The sequence below is a fragment of the Oncorhynchus nerka genome, linkage group LG6 (genome assembly GCF_034236695.1).
Source record: "Oncorhynchus nerka isolate Pitt River linkage group LG6, Oner_Uvic_2.0, whole genome shotgun sequence".
In the NCBI taxonomy this organism is placed as follows: Eukaryota; Metazoa; Chordata; class Actinopteri; order Salmoniformes; family Salmonidae; genus Oncorhynchus; species Oncorhynchus nerka.
The window spans coordinates 77,847,363-77,868,772 of NC_088401.1; the positions used below are offsets into that span (position 1 = coordinate 77,847,363).

The following is a 21,410-nucleotide window of genomic DNA, read 5'->3' on the forward strand; positions in this document are numbered from 1 at the left end:
GTTGACACTGGTCTGTCTGTGTGTGTGTGGTTGACACTGGTCTGTCTGTGTGTGTGTGGTTGACACTGGTCTGTCTGTCTGTGTGTGTGTGTGTGTGTGTGGTTGACACTGGTCTCTGTCTGTCTGTGTGTGTGTGTGGTTGACACTGGTCTGTCTGTGTGTGTGTGGTTGACACTGGTCTGTCTGTCTGTGTGTGTGTGTGTGTGTGGTTGACACTGGTCTGTCTGTGTGTGTGTGTGTGTGTGTGTGTGTGGTTGACACTGGTCTGTCTGTGTGTGTGGTTGACACTGGTCTGTCTGTGTGTGTGTGGTTGACACTGGTCTGTCTGTGTGTGTGTGGTTGACACTGGTCTGTCTGTGTGTGTGTGTGTGGTTGACACTGGTCTGTCTGTGTGTGTGTGTGTGTGTGTGTGTGTGTGGTTGACACTGGTCTGTCTGTGTGTGTGTGTGGTTGACACTGGTCTGTCTGTGTGTGTGTGTGTGGTTGACACTGGTCTGTCTGTCTGTGTGTGTGTGGTTGACACTGGTCTGTCTGTCTGTGTGTGTGTGTGTGGTTGACACTGGTCTGTCTGTCTGTGTGTGTGTGTGTGTGTGTGTGTGGTTGACACTGGTCTGTCTGTCTGTGTGTGTGTGTGTGTGTGGTTGACACTGGTCTGTGTGTATGTGTGTGGTTGACACTGGTCTGTGTGTGTGTGTGTGTGGTTGACACTGGTCTGTCTGTGTGTGTATGTGTGGTTGACACTGGTCTGTCTTTGTGTGTGTGTGTGTGTGGTTGACACTGGTCTGTCTGTGTGTGTGTGTGTGTGGTTGACACTGGTCTGTCTGTGTGTGTGTGTGTGTGTGGTTGACACTGGTCTGTCTGTGTGTGTGTGTGTGTGTGTGTGGTTGACACTGGTCTGTCTGTGTGTGTGTGTGGTTGACACTGGTCTGTGTGTGTGTGTGTGTATGTGTGGTTGACACTGGTCTGTCTGTTGACACTTGTCTGTGTGTGTGTGTGTGTGTGGTTGACACTGGTCTGTCTGTGTGTGTGTGTGTGGTTGACACTGGTCTGTCTGTGTGTGTGTGTGTGTGTGTGTGTGTGGTTGACACTGGTCTGTCTGTGTGTGTGTGTGGTTGACACTGGTCTGTCTGTGTGTGTGTGTGTGGTTGACACTGGTCTGTCTGTCTGTGTGTGTGTGGTTGACACTGGTCTGTCTGTCTGTGTGTGTGTGTGTGGTTGACACTGTCTGTCTGTCTGTCTGTGTGTGTGTGTGTGTGTGTGTGGTTGACACTGGTCTGTCTGTCTGTGTGTGTGTGTGTGTGTGGTTGACACTGGTCTGTGTGTATGTGTGTGGTTGACACTGGTCTGTGTGTGTGTGTGTGTGGTTGACACTGGTCTGTGTGTGTGTGTGTGGTTGACACTGGTCTGTCTGTGTGTGTGTGGTTGACACTGGTCTGTCTGTGTGTGTGTGGTTGACACTGGTCTGTCTGTGTGTGTGTGTGGTTGACACTGGTCTGTCTGTGTGTGTGTGTGTATGTGTGGTTGACACTGGTCTGTCTTGTGTGTGTGTGTGTGTGTGGTTGACACTTGTCTGTCTGTCTGTGTGTGTGTGTGTGTGGTTGACACTGGTCTGTCTGTGTGTGTGTGTGTGGTTGACACTGGTCTGTCTGTGTGTGTGTGTGTGTGTGTGTGTGTGGTTGACACTGGTCTGTCTGTGTGTGTGTGTGGTTGACACTGGTCTGTCTGTGTGTGTGTGCTGTTGACACTGGTCTGTCTGTGTGTGTGTGTGTGGTTGACACTGGTCTGTCTGTCTGTGTGTGTGTGGTTGACACTGGTCTGTCTGTCTGTGTGTGTGTGTGTGTGTGTGTGTGTGGTTGACACTGGTCTGTCTGTCTGTGTGTGTGTGTGTGGTTGACACTGGTCTGTCTGTGTGTGTGGTTGACACTGGTCTGTGTGTGTGTGTGTGGTTGACACTGGTCTGTCTGTGTGTGTGTGGTTGACACTGGTCTGTCTGTGTGTGTTTGTGGTTGACACTGGTCTGTCTGTGTGTGTGTGTTTGTGGTTGACACTGGTCTGTCTGTGTGTGTGTGTGTGTGGTTGACACTGGTCTGTGTGTGTGTGTGTGGTTGACACTGGTCTGTCTGTGTGTGTGTGTGTGTGTGTGTGGTTGACACTGGTCTGTCTCTGTGTTTGGTTGACACTGGTCTGTCTCTGTGTTCAGGGTGAGGAGCCTGATGATGATGATGCCTACCAGGTCCTGTCTACTCTCAAGAGAATCACAGCATTCCACAAGTAAAGAACTCTCTGTCTCTCTTGTCTGTCTCGCTGTCTGTCTCTCCCTCCTCGCTGTCTCTCTTCTCTCGCTCTCCTCTGTCTCTGGCTCCTGACGTTCTTAACTCTCTCTCCCCCAGTGCCCATGACCTGTCCCAGTGGGATCTGTTCAGCAGTAACTTCAAGTTGCTCAACACGGGCATTGAGAACGGAGACATGCCAGAGCAGATAGTGGTCCATGCTCTACAGTGTACCCACTACATTGTCCTGTGGTACTTGGCCAAGGTCTCGGAGGGCAGCCACAGAAAGGTATGCAGCTGGCTGGCAGCTCAGAACCTTCTCGTTCATTTGTGTGTTATCTGGTAGCTAGGAAAATGGCATTGGGGAGGCAGTGAAGGTTTACACAGCACATCTGTTGCTGGTTCACTCATGTTGTATGTAATCTCGGAGGATGTGTGTTGATCACCAAATCCTGTTTTTGTAGGAGGAGCTGGTGAGCCTGAGGAAACAGATGCGGATGTTCTGTCTGATGTGTCAACGTTACCTCACCAACGTCAACACAACCGTCAAGGAACAGGTACTGTCCTGTAGCAGCTATTCACATCCTACTGATTTTAAATCTGGTTATTTTCAAACCTGAAATTCCCAGAATCCCCGTGCCAGCCTATTGAGATGAGGAAGACGTGGCCAAGGAGGCAGACCACTGAACCAACAGTCCATCTCCTCTCTCTCCACCAGGCGTTCACCATCCTGTGTGATGTGTTGCTAGTCTTTAGTCATCAGATGGTATCGGGAGGCAGACCACTGATAACCAACAGTCCATCTCCTCTCTCTCCACCAGGCGTTCACCATCCTGTGTGATGTGTTGCTAGTCTTTAGTCATCAGATGGTATCGGGAGGCAGACCACTGATAACCAACAGTCCATCTCCTCTCTCTCCACCAGGCGTTCACCATCCTGTGTGATGTGTTGCTAGTCTTTAGTCATCAGATGGTCTCAGGAGACAGACCACTGATAACCAACAGTCCATCTCCTCTCTCTCCACCAGGCGTTCACCATCCTGTGTGATGTGTTGCTAGTCTTTAGTCATCAGATGGTATCGGGAGGCAGAGAGCAGCTGGAGCCGCTGGTCTACAGTCCTGATGACTCGTTACAGACAGAACTACTGTCCTTCATACTGCACCATGTGTTTATAGACCAGGACGATGACAACGGCAGCACAGGTACACACACTGCTAACCACACACACTCACTGCTAACCACACACACTGCTAACCACACACACTGCTAACCACACACACACACTGCTAACCACACACACACACTGCTAACCACACACATACCGCTACAGTCTTTTCTAGTAGGTTGCTTATTTTCACTTGAAAATAGCTCTTGTTGGTTAGCGATGGCCGAAGGAGACCCTGCTAAGTGAATGATGTTACCGTCTGGCCCTGTGATGTGTGTGTGCCCGGCTTTACCTCTAGATAAGAGCTCTGTGACTGGCGTTGTAACTGTTTATCTGTTATGTCGTATCTACAGATGGCCAGCAGGATGACGAGGCAGCGAAGATAGAAGCTCTTCACAAGAGACGTAACCTCCTGGCGGCCTACTGTAAACTTATCATCTATAACGTAGTAGAGATGAACACTGGCGCTGACATCTTTAAGCAGTACATGAGGGTGAGAAACGCTTTACACAGACCAGAGAAATAAGGCTCTTTAGAATGACCTCTAACCCTGGCAATTTGACTGTTAAACTCATGGATACACTCGCAATGGTTGTCAGTCCACACAGTATGCCATCGTTGACTTGAATAGGGAAGCCCGTTCCACAGATGATATGGTTATCACTTCTCCTTGCCTACGACACTCGTTAAACACCAGATCAATACCGGAGTCATCCCATGTACAGCTTGGTTGCAAATGATCACAAGTCCTGTTTTTTTCCCCTGTGAGAGAGACTGACTTGTGGTTGAACTGTCTTCCTCTCTCTAGTATTATAATGACTATGGTGACATCATCAAGGAGACCATGTCAAAGACCAGACAGATAGACAAGATCCAATGTGCCAAGACACTCATCCTCAGTCTACAGCAGGTGGGTTACACACACACACACACACACTGTTGTTTTAGTCAAGCTAGATCTCCAGACTGCAGGCCTTTGTGGAACCAATCGGACTGAAAGAACCATGTCTTTATTCCACACATTTATTCACCCTTCCCCGTCGTGCCCTCTCTGCCCCGTCTTGCCCTCTCTGCCCCGTCTTGCCCTCTCTTCCTCGTCTTGCCCTCTCTGCCCCGTCTTGCCCTCTCTTGCCCCGTCTTGCCCTCTCTTCCTCGTCTTGCCCTCTCTTCCCCGTCTTGCCCTCTCTTGCCCTCTCTTCCCCGTCGTGCCCTCTCTTCCCCGTCTTGCCCTCTCTTCCCCGTCGTGCCCTCTCTGCCCCGTCGTGCCCTCTCTGCCCCGTCTTGCCCTCTCTGCCCCGTCTTGCCCTCTCTGCCCCGTCTTGCCCTCTCTGCCCCGTCTTGCCCTCTCTGCCCCGTCTTGCCCTCTCTGCCCCGTCTTGCCCTCTCTGCCCCGTCTTGCCCCCTCTGCCCCGTCTTGCCCCCTCTGCCCCGTCTTGCCCCCTCTGCCCCGTCTCCTCCAGTTGTTCCATGAGATGTTGTCAGAGTTGGGGACAGGATTTGACCGCTCGTCCTCGGCGTTCTGTGGGATCAAGGAGCTGGCCAGACGTTTCTCTCTCACCTTCGGTCTGGACCAGGTCAAAACACGAGACGCTATCGCCATGCTGCACAAGTCAGTCTCTTCTGATCTCTTTCTCCGTAGCTTTATTGTACACAAGACTGACATAACCAGCAGATAAGACAGCTTTTTAATATGATTAGCATTACAGAACATGATTAACATATGTGATGAATGTGAGCTATGTATAGGACTAGTTAATGTATCTATCTACATATCCTGTTAGATTCCTCCCATTTTTCTGATCTAAAATTGTCTCCCTCTACCCTCACTCCCCTCTCCCTACCTCTTCTCTCTCGCTCTCTTCCCCCCCAGGGATGGTATAGAGTTTGCGTTTAAGGAGCCCAGTCCACAGGGAGAGGGCAACCCTCCTCTTCACCTGGCCTTCCTAGACATCCTCTCTGAGTTTTCCTCCAAACTAATGAGGCAGGACAAGAGGACTGTGTGAGTACACACCTCTGCCTCCTAATCAGACGTGTGTGTGTGTGTGGTAACTATGTCTGTAAGTGATGACTCGTATGAAATGTCATGAAGCAGGATAAGAGGACTGTGTCCCCTCCCAGACACATGACCATAAAGACCTTCCAAATTACTTTGTTTAGTTGTGTGTATGTATACTGAACAAAAATATAAACACAACCATTTCAAAGTTACAGTTCATATAAGGAAATCAGTCAATTTTAAATAAATAAATGAGGCCCTAATCTATGGATTTCACATGACTGGGAGGCCACTTGGGAGTCAGGCCCAGCTAGTCAGAATGAGTTTTTCCCATCAAAAGGGCTTTATTACAGACAGAAATACTCCTCAGTTCCATCAGCTGTCCAGGTGGCTGTTCTCAGATGATCCCACAGCTGAAGGAGCCAGATGTGGAGGTCCTGGGCTGGTGTGGTTACACGTGTCTGCTGTTGTGAGGCCAGTTGGATATACTGCCAAATTCTTGAAAATAACATTGGAGTGGGCAACAGCTCTGGTTGACATTCCTGCAGTCAGCATGCCAATTACACGCTCCCTCAACATGAGACATCTGTGGCATTGTGTTGTGACAAAACTGCACATTTTAGTAGTCTGTCCCCAGCACAAGGTGCACCTGTGTAATGATCATGCTGTTTAATCAGCTTCTTGACATGCCACACCTGTCGGGTGGATGGATTATCTTGGAAAAAGAGAAATGCTCAATAACAAGAATGTAAACCAATTTGAGAGAAATAAGCTTTTTGTTCTGGGATCTTTTATTTCAGCTCATGAAACCTGGGACGAACACTTTGTTGCGTTTTATGTTTTTGTTCAGTGTGTGTGTGTAACATCTCTCCTTTCTTCCCTGTAGTCACATGTATCTGGAGAGGTTCATGACCTTCCAGATGGCCCTCCAGAGAGACGACTGCTGGCTACCGCTCATCTCCTACAGGAACTCCCTGCAGGCCGGCGGGGACGATGACACCATGTCTGTTGTCTCCGGCTACTCCTCCAGAGGGTCGTCGGTCAGATCCAAGAAGACCAAGGCTGCTACTCCCACTGCTACCGTCGCTGCAGCTAAGAGGAAACTCCCTGAAGGTAGCTACAGAACCAGGGTCTGGAAGTCAGACTGTAGTCACTACATGGCCATGTTAGAGTGGTGTGTGTGTTTAACAGTGTGTGTTCTCTATAGCTGAGGAGAGCAGTAGCAGCAGTGCAGATATGTCGTGGCAGCACCAGAGCATGCAGACGCCCGTGATGATGCCCTCCCCCCACCTCACCTCTACCATGATGAGAGGACCAGGGGACATGAGGGAGGAGGCCAAACGGGGGAGAGACGACAGCTACATGGGAGTGTACGCCCTCCCTTCAGACTCCCAGCAGCATCCTCACCCTCACACACTCCCCCAAACCCCTCAACTCCACCAGACACCCATCGACTACAAGTAAGATTCTTTCTCCTCTCTCTCTCTCTCTCTCGCTCTCTCAACGTATACCTACCTGAACCACCAGTGTGGTTATTTAACTTATTGATGTCTGTGTTTGTAGTACCCAGGTGACGTGGATGCTGGCTCAGAGGCAGCAGGAGGAGGTTCGTCAGCAGCAGGAGAGAGCCATGAACTACGCCAAGCTCAGAACCAACCTGCAACAGGCCATGTAAGAATACACACACACACACACACACATACCCATCCCTCCCTAACCCTGAGCTCAGGACCAACCTGCAACAGGCCATGTAAGAGCTACTTCCTTAACATATCTCTTTGTGGACTAACCATTTGTTTATGTACAGCTACTCTATATTGATGGTAGTTTGTACTAATTATGGTGTGTGTGTGTGTGTGTGTGTGTGTGTGTGTAGTCGGCGTGGTACAGGGCTGATGGAGGAGGATGAGGAGCCTATCGTAGAGGACGTGATGATGTCGTCAGAGGGTCGTATGGAAGACCTCAACGAGGGCATGGACTTTGACACCATGGACATCGACCTGGTGAGACCTTTAACCTTTTACTACAAAAATTGCATTTTGTTTATAAAACCTTTACAAGCTAATTATGTGGTGAACCACAAAGATTTCTGTCAAGAAACACTAAATATCCTGGGAAAAAAATATTTAAAAAATATAAACGCAACATGTAGAATGTTGGTTTCATGAGCTAAAATAAAAGATCATGTTCTGTAATTTTCTACAATGCCTCAGCTGTCTCAAGTTGAGGGAGTGTGCAATTGGCATGTTGACTGCAGGAATGTCCATCAGAGCTGTTGCCAGAGAATCTAATGTCAATTTCTCTACAATAAGCTACCTCAAACATCATTTTAACCCGGGTGTACACTACATGACTTTAAAAATCCTAACATTGCTAAACTTCTCACATTAACTCTACTGTAGTTTTTGGTTTTCCCGACGTAGTGGTGCGCACACTGAACCATGTAGCACGGACGGTAGGTCACACACTACAAGATTCTTCACTTGGTCGTGAGGATTCTCCATAGCACGCTGTCTCGCCAAAACAATGATGTGATGTAGATTTAAAGTAGTTACAACGATCTGTGGCTCAAAGCAACCTCATCAGTCAGACATTCACGCTTGCCATACAGAGTTGAAATATATTCATAACAATATTATGAATTGAATAACATTACTTGTGACCTTCAGAGCTGTAACGGTTTGACACTTTGGCTCTGGTTAAAGTTCAAACGCATGCTAAACTCAGCAAAAAAAGAAACATCCTCTCACTGTCAACTGCGTTTATTTTCAGTAAACTTAACATGTTTAAATATTTGTATGAACATAACAAGATTCAACAACTGAGAAATAAACTGAACAAGTTCCACAGACATGTGACTAACAGAAATGGAATAATGTGTCCCTGAACAAAGGGAGGTCAAAATCAAAAGTAACAGTCTGTATCTGGTGTGGCCACCAGCTGCATTAAGTAATGCTGTGCATCTCCTCCTCTTGGACTGCACCAGATTTGCCAGGTCTTGCTGTGAGATGTTATCCCACTCTTCCACCAAGGTACCTGCAAGTTCCTGGACATTTCTGGGGGGGAATGGCCCTAGTCCTCACCCTCCGATCCAACAGGTCCCAGACGTGCTCAATGGGATTGAGATCCAGACTCTTCGCTGGCCAAGGCAGAACACTGACAGAACGAGCAGTATGGCTGGTGGCATTGTCATGCTGCAGGATGAGCCTGCAGGAATGGTACCACATGAGGGAGGAGGATGTCTTCCCTGTAACACACAGCGTTGAGATTGCCTGCAATGAGAACAAGCTCAGTCCGATGATGCTGTGACACCGCCCAAGACCATGACGGACCCTCCGCCTCCAAATCGATTTGGCTCCAGAGTACAGGCCTCGGTGTAACGCTCAATCCTTTGACAATAAACGCGAATACGACCATCACCCCTGGTGAGACAAAACCGCGACTCCTCAGTGAAGAGCACTTTTTGCCAGTCCTGTTTGGTCCAGCGACGGTGACCATAGGTGACATTGTTGCCAGTGACGTCTGGTGAGGATCTGCCTTACAACAGGCCTACAAGCCCTCAGTCCAGTCTCTCTCAGCCTATTGCAGACAGTCTGAGCACTGATGGAGGGATTGTGTGTTCCTGGTGTAACTCGGGCAGTTGTTGTTGCCATCCTGTACCTGTCCCACAGGTGTGATGTTTGGATGTACCGACCCTGTGCAGGTGTTGTTACACGTGGTCTGCCACTGTGAGGACGATCAGCTGTCCGTCCTGTCTCCCTGTAGCGCTGTCTTAGGAGTCTCACAGTACGGACATTGCAATTTATTGCCCTGGCCACATCTGCAGTCCTCATGCCTCCTCGCAGCATGCCTAAGGCACGTTCACGCGTATGAGCAGGGACCCTGGGCATCTTTCTTTTGATGTTTTTCAGAGTCAGTAGAAAGGCCTCTTTAGTGTCCTTAGTTTTCATAACTGTGACCTAATTGCCTACGTAAGCTGTTAGTCTTTACGATCATTCCACCGGTGCATGTTCACTAATTGTTTATGGTTCATTGAAGAAGCATGGGAAACAGTGTTTAAACCCTTTACAATGAAGATCTGTGAAGTTATTTTGATTTTTACAAATGATCTTTGACAGACAGGGTCCTGAAAAACGGATGTTACTTTTTTTGCTGAGTTTAGTCGTAGTCATGGCTCCTTTGAGAGTCTACACATTCTGGGTGATGTGAAGCATGCGCATCTCACTGGGTTCTTCTCTGGCGAGCTCTCATTGGCTATTGCTCATTGTCGTTGCACATCTCACTACAAAAGCGTTGAAGATTTTGTGCCGATAAAATCAAAACGTTTCAAAATATTGACGTTGGGGCACTGCTCAAAGTCGAGATTGATAGACCTCGGATTGCGTCTCTAACCTGCTCACACTAAACGAGCGTCTGTGTGCCACCCCCCCCTGAGTAGGCATCAACTTTGTCTCTGATCTCAAAAATGTGTCTGGACCAGCTAAATCGGGGATGAAATTGTGTAGTGTGTGCACCCAGCTTTAGAGAATTTGGGAGTCATAACCAACTTCAGTGGACAAATGCTCACCTTCGATGTCCACTGGCACTCTGGAGAAGTGTGCTCTTCACAGATGAATCCCGGTTTCAAATGTACCGGGCAGGTGGCAGACAGCGTGTATGGCGTCGTGTGGGCGAACAGTTTACTGATGTCTACGTTGTGAACAGAGTGCCCCGTGGTGGCGGTGAGGTTATCGTATGGGCAGGCATAAGCTACGGACAAACAAACACAATTGCAATTTATCGATGGCAATTTGAATGTACAGAGATGCAGTGCATTCAGAAGAGAGAAAAAACATTTCCCTCATCAATCCCCATAATGACAACAAAAAAACAAGTTTTTAGGAATGTTGGCAAATATATTAATACACTTTCTTTCTTTTTTTTGATATTGTATTTAACGGAAGTATTGAGACCCTTCACTCAGTACTTTGTTGAAGCACCTTTGGCAGGGATTACAGCCTCGAGTCGTCTTGGGTATGACTACAAGCTTGGCACACCTGTATTTGGGTAGTTTCTCCCATTCTCTGCAGATCGGATGGGTAGTGTTGCTGCACAGCTATTTTCAGGTCTCTCGAGATGTCGGGTCAAGTCCGGGCTTTGGCGGGCAACTCAAGGACATTTGGAGACTTGTCCTGAAGCCACTCGTATTGTCTTGGCTGTGTGCTTAGGGTCATTGTCCTGTTGGAAGGTGAACCTTCCCCACATTCTAAGGTCGCTCTGGAGCAGGTTATCATCAAGGATCTCTCTGTACTTTGCTCCATTCATCTTTCCCTCGATCCTGACTAGTCTCCCAGTCCCTGCCGCTGAAAACCATCCCCACAGCATGATGCTGCAACCACCATCCTTCACCGTAGGGATGGTGCCAGGTTTCCTCCAGACGTGGTGCTTGGCATTCAGGTCAAATAGTTGAATTTTGGTTTCATCAGACCAGAGAATCTTGTTTCTCATGGTCAGAGTCTTTGTGTCTTTTGGCAAACTCCAAGCGGGCAGTCATGTACCCTTTACTGGGGAGTGTACCCTTTACATGTACCCTTTACATGTACCCTTTACTGAGGAGTGGTTTCCGTCTGGCCACTCTACCATACAGGCCTGATTGTTGTAGTCCTGCAGAGATGGTTGTCCTTCTGGAAGGTTCTCCCATCTCCGCAGAGAAACTCTGGAGCTCTGTCCGTGACCATTGGTTTCTTTTTTTTTTTTTTGCACTGATATTCACGGTCAACTGTGGAACCTTATTGGTCTAAGGCACTGCATCACTACAGCCTGGGTTTCAATCCCGTGACCGGGAGTCCCATAGGGCTTACAATTGGCCCAGCGTCGTCCGGGATATGGGAGGGTTTGGCCGGGTGGCTTTCCTTGGTTCATCGAGCTCTAGCAGCTCCTTGTGGCGGGCCAGGCGCCTGTAAGCTGACTTGGATCGTCAGTTGAACGGTGTTTCCTCCGACAAGTTGGTGCAGCTGGCTTCTGAGCAGGTGTTAAGAAGTGGCGCGGCTTGGCAGGTCATGTTTCGGAGGACGCCTCTCCCAAGCCCATTGGGGAGTTGCAGCGATGACACGATCGCAATTGGATATCACGAAAAAGGGGGTAAAATTACCAACATCAAAAAAACTATTAAAAAAAACTGTGGGACCTTTTTATATAGACATGTGTGTCTTTCCAAATCATGTCCAATCAATTGGATTTACCACAGATGGACTCCAATCAAGTTGTAGAAACATCTCAAGGATGATCAATGGAAACATTGAAACAGTTTCTGCTTTATCATCATGGGGTAGATTGAGACATTTTTAAAAATCCGTTTTAGAATAAAGCATGATGTAACCAAATGTTGAAAAAGTGAAGTCTGAGTACTTTCCGAATGCACTGTACCGTGACTAGATCCTGAGGACAATTGTCATTGCCATTCATCCATCACCTCATGTTTTGCAAGGATCTGTACACAATTCCTTGAAGCTAGAAATGGCCCAGTTCTTCCATGGCCTGCGTACTCACCAGACATGACATCAATTGAGCATATTTGGGATGCTCTGGATCGACGTGTACGACAGTGTGTTCCAGTTCCCGCCAATATTCAGCAACTTAACACAGCCGGTAGAGTGGAACCATATTCCAAAGCTCACAAACCGCCTGTTGAACTCTATGTGAAGATGTCACACTGCATGAGGCAAATGGTGGTCACACCAGATACTGACTGGTTTTCTGATCCATGTCTCTCCCCCCTTTTTTTAAGGTCTGTGACCAACAAATTCACATGTTTTCCCAGTCATGTGAAATCCATAGATTAGGGCCTAATTAATGTATTTCAATTGACAGAGTTCCTTATATAAACTGTTACTCAGTAAAATCTTTTAAATTGTTGCATGTTGCGTTTTATTTTTTTTATTCAGTGTGTAATTATCACAATCGGCCCATATAAGCAGAATTTAAATAATTTCATATTTGTTTCTCTCTCCTTTCTCCAGCCCCCCTCTAAGAACAGGAGAGAGAGATCAGAGCTGAAACCAGACTACTTTGACCCTGGTTCTATCATGGACGAGTCTGTAAGTAACTCTCTTCTCTTATACCCAACCATTATTACTCTATAGTAATACTCTTCCTTATACTTGCACAGCGTTCTAAATTAAACATTTTCATTGGTTGTACTGGTGCTCTCAACTTAAATTAAGAAGAACCGGAAAATAAGAGGTTTTATTATTTTATTGGGGAGGCAGGTAGCCTGGTGGTTAGAGCGTTGGACTAGTAACCAAAAGGTTGTCAGCTCAGGGATTCGATCTTGCAAGGTAAAAATCTGTCGTTCTGCCCCTGAACAAGGCAGTTAACCCACTGTTCCTAGGCCATCATTGAAAATAAGAATTTGTTCTTAACTGACTTGCCTAGTTAAATAAAGGTTTACAAATGTAAAAAAAGAGTTCTAGCTATGTTATAATGCACTTATTGTTCCCTAGAAACTAATAAGTAACGAGCACTGCACCTCTGTGCTGAGTCACCACTACGCTTGTGGCCATACCACCCTAAACACGCCTGTTCAGGGTCGGCCTGGTTAATACTGAGACGGGAGACCGCCAGGAAATACCACATCAAATTGTATTCGTCACATGCACCGAAAACAACAGGTGTTGACCTTAATGTGAAAAGCTTACTTTTAAACCAATCAACTAAAATAAACTAATATGTAACATTGTAATGACAGTTAGTTTATTATAAAAGCTAAGATGTTATGAATACACGTCATTGAAATTACAAAGTCATTTAGTAGATTATTAGGTTTCTATATTGTGTAAAATCATCATTTTCCTATTGAGATGCATCACATTGACAATTCTAGCTGGCACCCAGTGTCTGCCAGCTGTAAATCATTGCGTGTGTAGGCTGGCGGGTAGGAGTGTTGGTCCAGTAGCCGAAAGGTTACGCGATCGAATCTCCAAGCTGACAATGTAAAAATGTGTTGTTCTACCCTTGAGCAAGGCAGTTAACCCATTGTTCTCCGGGCGCCGAAGACGTGGATGTCGATTTAAAAGCAGCCTTACACACCTCTCTCATTCAGGGTTGGTTTAAATGCGGAAGACCCATTTCAGATAAGTGTTCATTTCTCCATAGCAAACTGCTCTGTCCGCACTGCGTGATTGGTGAAGTCATTTAATGTCTCACTAAATGTAAAAATAAATAAATGTATTTCAGAAAGGATCGATATAAACCGTTACTTATTTTTGGTTTTGAACCGGTTCAAAACTTGGTTTTGCTGGTCAGAACAGTGGAATGGAACGAAAATAATTATGGTTCTGTTCAGAACTGAATGATTGGAAAATAATTTAGGTTCCAACCTCTGATTTTTATTGTAATATTAGCCTCGGAAGCCCAGGCTTTACACATTCTGAGGCAGCAGGTAGCTGAGCGGTTAAGAACTTTTGGGCCGGTAACCAAATGATTGCTGCTTCGAAAAATACGAGCCAGGCGCTGATGATGTGGACGTTGATTAAGACAACCCCACACCTCTCTCATTCAGAGGTGTTGGGTTAAATGTGGAAGATCATTTGGTTGAATACATTCCTTTTGATCTTTTTCTGTTGGAAAGCCTGGGGACGTTCTCCTCCAGGAAGAAGGGGTGCAAAGGGGTGGAGCACAGCGGTCTAGTGATGCAACAAGCTAGCATGCATAACATACAAACTAACTCCTCATAGCCTACTGAACCTTTGTCTAACACAGGAGGAAAACAAAAAGCTACATCAAGGCCTCTCTTTAGGGGAAACGTTGAATGCTTCATTTCTACTCCGAGTAGCTTTGACTGCCACTTCGTTAAAACACCATTAATTTCTGAAGTTCTCCAGACTTCCAATAGTGGAGATGAGATCTGGGCGGTTGGTTTAGCCTCACTATAGTAATACGTAAGACCGACATGTTGTTGCTAAGTGCTTTTACACATGTGTAATGATCACTTTTGTCTCCGCAGGTCCTTGGAGTGTCCATGTTTTAAACTGGTATTTGTAGACGAAGAGGAGAGAGGCATTTTGTATTTATGGAGAAGTTAAGATGTGGATCTGAAGTCTTCTCTGATTTATCCTCCATGGTCTAACACACACACACACACACACACAGTGTTGCTTGCTCAGAGGGAACTGAATGAAAATAAAATACTTTTATAATCCTTGGGTAAGCTTTTCCCCTTCGTTAGCTTCAAACCTAAAGGAATCCTCGACATTTAGTCTGAAGAAAGTTCCATTATTCTAGAATGTTTTATTTTTCTTCCAAATGGAGATGGAATGAGATTTTTAAATGTCTTCTAACCATGTCTCAATGCTAGTATAGTGAGTAACCCGGTGTGGTCTAGTAATTTATAAACTGGTTGTTAGTAGGAAAGGTAACTAGCTAGCTGTGCTGTAGTAGTAGTGGATGGACATGGTCTTTATGCTATTTTCAGTTTTACTTTCCTCCATGTTGGACTGTCAGAATCTGTTGGTTCTGTGGTTGTGATGATGACTGCTGGTGGTTCAGTTGGTGACCTGTTTACTAGATCAGCTGTAAGAGTCATGGATGTAGCAACACACATCCAACCGTTGGCCCAAGTAAAGGACACAGCCGTTTTCCAAGAGCAGATTCCTTCATACGAAACACGTAGAAATAACGCCACGCTGTTGTAAACGCTTCAGTGTAGTTTCTTGCAACGTTCGTCACATCCAGATGTGTGGTTACTGTTTCCATTCTGTGGTGGTTGGATACTGTCTTACTGAGGATACCAGTAGTTGCTGTGAAGAGGCCCAGGATGCATCTCAAAAGTAGTGCACTATATAGGGAATAGGGTGCCATTTGGTATGCACAACGTTCGTCACATCCAGATGTGTGGGGACTGTTTCCATTCTGTGGTGGTTGGATACTGTCTTACTGAGGATCCCAGTAGTTGCTGTGAAGAGGCCCAGGATGCATCTCAAAAGTAGTGCACTATATAGGGAATAGGGTGCCATTTGGTATGCAGACAAAAGTGTTTAACAAGGAACTAGGCTGTCGCACAAGTCCTGAAGCTTACCCAAAGATTTGCACCCTTCTACCTATCTGTGGAGTTTTCTCTCTCAACGGACAGCGAGGTGATTTTCTCTCTGGTAGTGCCACCGCTGTGCTGACTCCGAGACAGGCAAGCAGCACGCTAATACACACAAAATACATTTCTCCATCTCCAGAAAATCCAGCATATTTAGTGTTGAAATAGCTATCTCTAAATTTTAAATAAAGTTATATATGAATCGGTGCTGATTTTATAACTGTGCTTTTTTTTGTTTTATTAAAATGTTCAACCTACAGTTAATGTTTCAGAAATGTGTAAGTAAAACTGTTTCAAATTAAAAGCATGGGTAGTCAGGTGTCGGAAGATTTTTAAATTTGTATTTTTTTTCTTTCTTAACGTCTTGGGGTTTCTACCGTTTTTCCTACGTGTAAATTAGTTTGGATGAGACTCATTATGAGAAAATAAATCTGGCTTGTGAAATTTCAGCTTTAAGATTCTCAACATCCATGAGTAATAATAATGTCCTGTTGCGAAACTCCACAATATAAAACTGTGTAACTAACTAAAAACCAGTCATCATTATAATCCTATAGAAAAGTTGATTGTTTTCATCCCAAATGGTACCCTATTCCCTAGTGCCCTCACCAGGCCCTATATTCCCTATGGGCCCTGGTCAAAAGTAGTGCACTATATAGGGAATAAGTTGCCATTTGGGACACTTTTCAACAGTAGCAGCACTCTGGCAGCTAGACAAAGCTTAAATGTGACATGAACTATTATGTCGTCCATAAGTTTTAATGAAATGTTTTGTCTACTGAGGTAAATCTATCTACTTTGTAATCATTCCATGCCTGAGCCTTAAACATGCTATAGTGGAAGGAAATCAACTGCCCTGTCCAGAAACGGCCCCTAGCCCCATAGAAATAGTATTACTAGAATGAAATTGATATTGTCTAAGGGGTGCTTTTCCCCGTTTTCTTCATTCTATGCCTATATACCTAGACTCTCCAAGGCACTTGTGTATATCTGATAGGAATGGGTAAGGTATAAGCAATTTTGCTTCATCCCAACTAGTCTATCAGAGGTAAATGGTGAAGCTACTATCGTATTGCTTATACCAATTAAATTACTATAGATCTACACTAGCACCTAGGGGTTAGGCTTGAGGTAGCCCCGGAAAGATTATGTAGATGAGACTTGGTTGTGCCTCGTGACACTAGGGGTGCTTGGGATTGTTTCTGGAAAGGGCCTACATTTGTTTTCTCTCACAACTTTCTTCCATGTCAGAGGTAGCCATGAAAGGTGATTATTGGTGTTTATGACGACAGAGAACATTTGAGATGGTCCAGATGTGATGTCGATGAAGTAGATACAAACAGCCTGTGTGTTTTACCTAATTATTATTTTATGTAAGTAAATATTTTGGAGTAAAAATGACTGTGGCTTTTGTTTTGTCACTTACTACCACTACATTGGTATAATTCCTTTATTTGAACCTTCCTGTATATAAAACAAACATCAAGCTTTATTTTCATTTGTGTTTTTCCTTTTTGGCCATTTGTGTGTTTTAATCTTTTCACATGCGTGCGTACACACACACACACTCTTCCGTGGTATTGTTTGTTCCTCATGCTATTGTCACTCAGTCAGATTTTTACTTGTCTGGAGACAGTCACTTTTGGATTAAAAGTAAACCAACTCGACATGAGTGCTGTGATTTTTATTTCCTCAGTTCGCATTGTTTGAAATGAAACCATTTTTAGTTTATTTTACCACAGCTACTCATTGCCACAAGGGGGTGATGTTTTCTCAGAAATGAAAGACCATATTCCCTACTCTACTGGCCAGGGCCCCATGCACTATATAGGCACATAAATCCCAGACACAAACATGTTTGGGTTTTCTTGTTGCATATCAAGTGTCAGAGTAGCCTTTGAAGCACAGGCTTCTCACGTTCTGTTTCTCATGAGTCAAGAAGACGACGTTTGGAAGGGTGGTCCTGTTAAGACACTTTGTCAGAGCTGCTTTGTCTTTAAGATAACAGCTTTATACACCTACTGTTAATGGGTTGAGCAGCCTGTGTTCAGTGTATATAGCTGGTGTCTTAATGTTAATAGGTTGAGCAGCGTGTGTGGTGTATATATTGAGTGTGTAGCCACTGTTAAGACTCGATTCAACAATAGAAAATCAAGGTCCAACTTCCATCCCACTTCTGATATTCTAACTAGTGTATCATTCCATATCACTCCCATCTTCTTTATACATTGGTTATTTTCTACCTACTGTTACAAGTTATGCAGGGCACCACTCCCCCATGCTGGCAGCAATCAGTTTGTCTCTAGAGGAGGAGGGAGAGATGGAGTCCATGGCTGTTATAGGAGATTCTGGCAGAAGATGAAAGACTGGAGACCTCTGTTAAACACAGCGCTAAAGAACCCCCAGTCATTGGCTACTCGTTAGAGTAGTGCAGGGAACGAGGGAAGGGATACATTCACTACGGCTGCTGCCTGTGATCTGGTGAATGGTGCAGAGAAGGAAAGAGGTGAAGAGATGAGCGGAATAGAGGGATGTGAAGGGAAGGGTTTCATTCAATACACTACTTGTCTGAAAGATCTGGAGAGGTCTATCCCCCTCTCATCAGACTTCTCTCTCGTCATCCCTCCTTTCAGAATGACAAAGTACCGCTGTGTAAGGAAACTTAAAAGGTTCCTTTCTCAGCCCTGAACTTACTCAAACACGTGTCCATGATCCCTGTCACTGCCCTGCTCTGGTCTGGTGTGTGTATGTCTAGAATCTCTCTCACTGCCCTGCTCTGGTGTGTGTACGTCTATAATCTCTCTCACTGCCCTGCTCTGGTGTGTGTACGTCTATAATCTCTCTCACTGCCCTGCTCTGGTGTGTGTACGTCTATAATCTCTCTCACTGCCCTGCTCTGGTGTGTGTACGTCTATAATCTCTCTCACTGCCCTGCTCTGGTGTGTGTACGTCTAGAATCTCTCTCACTGCCCTGCTCTGGTGTGTGTACGTCTAGAATCTCTCTCACTGCCCTGCTCTGTGTGTGTACGTCTAGAATCTCTCTCACTGCCCTGCTCTGGTGTGTGTACGTCTAGAATCTCTCTCACTGCCCTGCTCTGGTGTGTGTACGTCTAGAATCTCTCTCACTGCCCTGCTCTGGTGTGTGTACGTCTAGAATCTCTCTCACTGCCCTGCTCTGGTGTGTGTACGTCTAGAATCTCTCTCACTGCCCTGCTCTGGTGTGTGTACGTCTAGAATCTCTCTCACTGCCCTGCTCTGGTGTGTGTACGTCTAGAATCTCTCTCACTGCCCTGCTCTGGTGTGTGTACGTCTATAATCTCTCTCACTGCCCTGCTCTGGTGTGTGTACGTCTATAATCTCTCTCACTGCCCTGCTCTGGTGTGTGTACGTCTAGAATCTCTCTCACTGCCCTGCTCTGGTGTGTGTACGTCTAGAATCTCTCTCACTGCCCTGCTCTGGTGTGTGTACGTCTAGAATCTCTCTCACTGCCCTGCTCTGGTGTGTGTACGTCTAGAATCTCTCTCACTGCCCTGCTCTGGTGTGTGTACGTCTAGAATCTCTCTCACTGCCCTGCTCTGGTGTGTGTACGTCTAGAATCTCTCTCACTGCCCTGCTCTGGTGTGTGTACGTCTAGAATCTCTCTCACTGCCCTGCTCTGGTGTGTGTCACGTCTAGAATCTCTCTCACTGCCCTGCTCTGGTGTGTGTACGTCTAGAATCTCTCTCACTGCCCTGCTCTGGGTGTGTGTACGTCTAGAATCTCTCTCACTGCCCTGCTCTGGTGTGTGTACGTCTAGAATCTCTCTCACTGCCCTGCTCTGGTGTGTGTACTGCCCTGTCTAGAATCTCTCTCACTGCCCTGCTCTGGTGTGTGTACGTCTAGAATCTCTCTCACTGCCCTGCTCTGGTGTGTGTACGTCTAGAATCTCTCTCACTGCCCTGCTCTGGTGTGTGTACGTCTAGAATCTCTCTCACTGCCCTGCTCTGGTGTGTGTACGTCTAGAATCTCTCTCACTGCCCTGCTCTGGTGTGTGTACGTCTAGAATCTCTCTCACTGCCCTGCTCTGGTGTGTGTACGTCTAGAATCTCTCTCACTGCCCTGCTCTGGTGTGTGTACGTCTAGAATCTCTCTCACTGCCCTGCTCTGGTGTGTGTACGTCTAGAATCTCTCTCACTGCCCTGCTCTGGTGTGTGTACGTCGAATCTCTCTCACTGCCCTGCTCTGGTGTGTGTAGAATCTCTCTCACTGCCCTGCTCTGGTGTGTGTACGTCTAGAATCTCTCTCACTGCCCTGCTCTGGTGTGTGTACGTCTAGAATCTCTCTCACTGCCCTGCTCTGGTGTGTGTACGTCTAGAATCTCTCTCACTGCCCTGCTCTGGTGTGTGTACGTCTAGAATCTCTCTCACTGCCCTGCTCTGGTGTGTGTACGTCTAGAATCTCTCTCACTGCCCTGCTCTGGTGTGTGTACGTCTATAATCTCTCTCACTGCCCTGCTCTGGTGTGTGTACGTCTAGAATCTCTCACTGCCCTGCTCTGGTGTGTGTACGTCTATAATCTCTCTCACTGCCCTGCTCTGGTGTGTGTACGTCTAGAATCTCTCACTGCCCTGCTCTGGTAGGTGTTGACAGGGTCAGGGCTGAGAGGTCAAATCTCAGCCTGACAGTTCCTCCAGCTGCAGAGGCCAGAGATATGGCTTATAATTACCCCTGATAACCTAAGGGTGCCCTCTCCATACCAAATGGCACCCTGTTAACTATTTAGTGCAGTACTTTTGACCAAGGCCCATAGAAAATATATAGGGACTAGGGTGCCATTTGGGATGCAACCCTTCAGACCAGCAATCTGAAGCCACGCTGGGCAGTGGACTTTAACGGATGTTTGAACCTAAAGCAGGAGGTCTGAGAACTGGTCTAAGTAAGGGGTCAGTTAGACCTGCCCAACAGTTACTCCCATCGCTGTTCTATTCTGTTAATAACTGTTCAATGTGTGTCGTTTTGTAATATCATCGATTAGAATCGGATAGTGTTAAAACAAAGCCTTTAACATTTTGTCTGTAGGCTGCACCTCAAAGTGTTAAATCCATAGGATTCTAATTCCCTGGTTAAGTCATTAATGAAGTAATCAGTTGTAATCTCACTGGGGATGTCAGGGCAGAGATAAGAGAATATTCATTAACTAGTCTCCTCTGGCCTCACACAGACAGCCTGGCAGACCGACAGGTGTGGAAAATACCCTGTAGAGTCATTTAATAACCATTTCAAAATGACATTATCGGATTAGAAAATAAAAACTTTGTGGATCAGAGCAGACGTGGATGTTAAATCTAAGAATCAATGCATTTCTGTTCATTATAGAGAGAGGTGGTTTTGCGAAGTATGACGACAAGCAGGAAGAGGTCTGTTCTAACTATATTTGTTTGTTTTACAATTTGTTTGATCAAATCAATTTGCAGGCCAAAAAAAGGGCATTTATTTCAAAACTGATACCCCAAATATAATTTACATACTGTCTATCTAGTTATATACGTCATTATAATTTACATACGGTTGATCTAGTTTTAGATATTCAAGGCCTGGAGAATTTTCCACCAAACAAATCTGTCCAGGATTGAATGGCGTAGTTACACCTGGTATAGATGCACCAAGCTATTCACCAAACTATACTCCAGGTAGACACACCAGGCTATACCCCTGGTAGAGACACACCAAGCTATTCACCAAACTATACTCCAGGTAGACACACCAGGCTATACCCCTGGTAGAGACACACCAAGCTATTCACCAAACTATACTCCAGGTAGACACACCAGGCTATACCCCTGGTAGAGACACACCAAGCTATTCACCAAACTATACTCCAGGTAGACACACCAGGCTATACCCCTGGTAGAGACACACCAAGCTATTCACCAAA

At 46.0% G+C, this 21,410-nt stretch overlaps 1 protein-coding gene across 1 annotated transcript in view; it reads left to right on the forward strand.

Annotated features, from left to right (window-relative positions):
• The window catches only part of stag2b (STAG2 cohesin complex component b), a 34,394-nt gene extending 17,230 nt beyond the window's left edge, over positions 1-17,164 (forward strand). The window contains exons 19-32 of the mRNA XM_029647377.2: positions 2,201-2,271; positions 2,391-2,559; positions 2,735-2,827; positions 3,298-3,472; positions 3,789-3,928; positions 4,244-4,345; positions 4,896-5,044; positions 5,306-5,434; positions 6,318-6,544; positions 6,639-6,891; positions 6,995-7,102; positions 7,308-7,434; positions 12,430-12,507; positions 14,415-17,164. Coding sequence (XP_029503237.1) covers positions 2,201-2,271; positions 2,391-2,559; positions 2,735-2,827; positions 3,298-3,472; positions 3,789-3,928; positions 4,244-4,345; positions 4,896-5,044; positions 5,306-5,434; positions 6,318-6,544; positions 6,639-6,891; positions 6,995-7,102; positions 7,308-7,434; positions 12,430-12,507; positions 14,415-14,438 — 1,845 coding nt within the window. The 3' untranslated portion in view covers positions 14,439-17,164. The remainder of the gene's footprint in view (positions 1-2,200; positions 2,272-2,390; positions 2,560-2,734; positions 2,828-3,297; positions 3,473-3,788; positions 3,929-4,243; positions 4,346-4,895; positions 5,045-5,305; positions 5,435-6,317; positions 6,545-6,638; positions 6,892-6,994; positions 7,103-7,307; positions 7,435-12,429; positions 12,508-14,414) is intronic.
• The last annotated feature ends 4,246 nt before the right edge of the window (positions 17,165-21,410 follow it).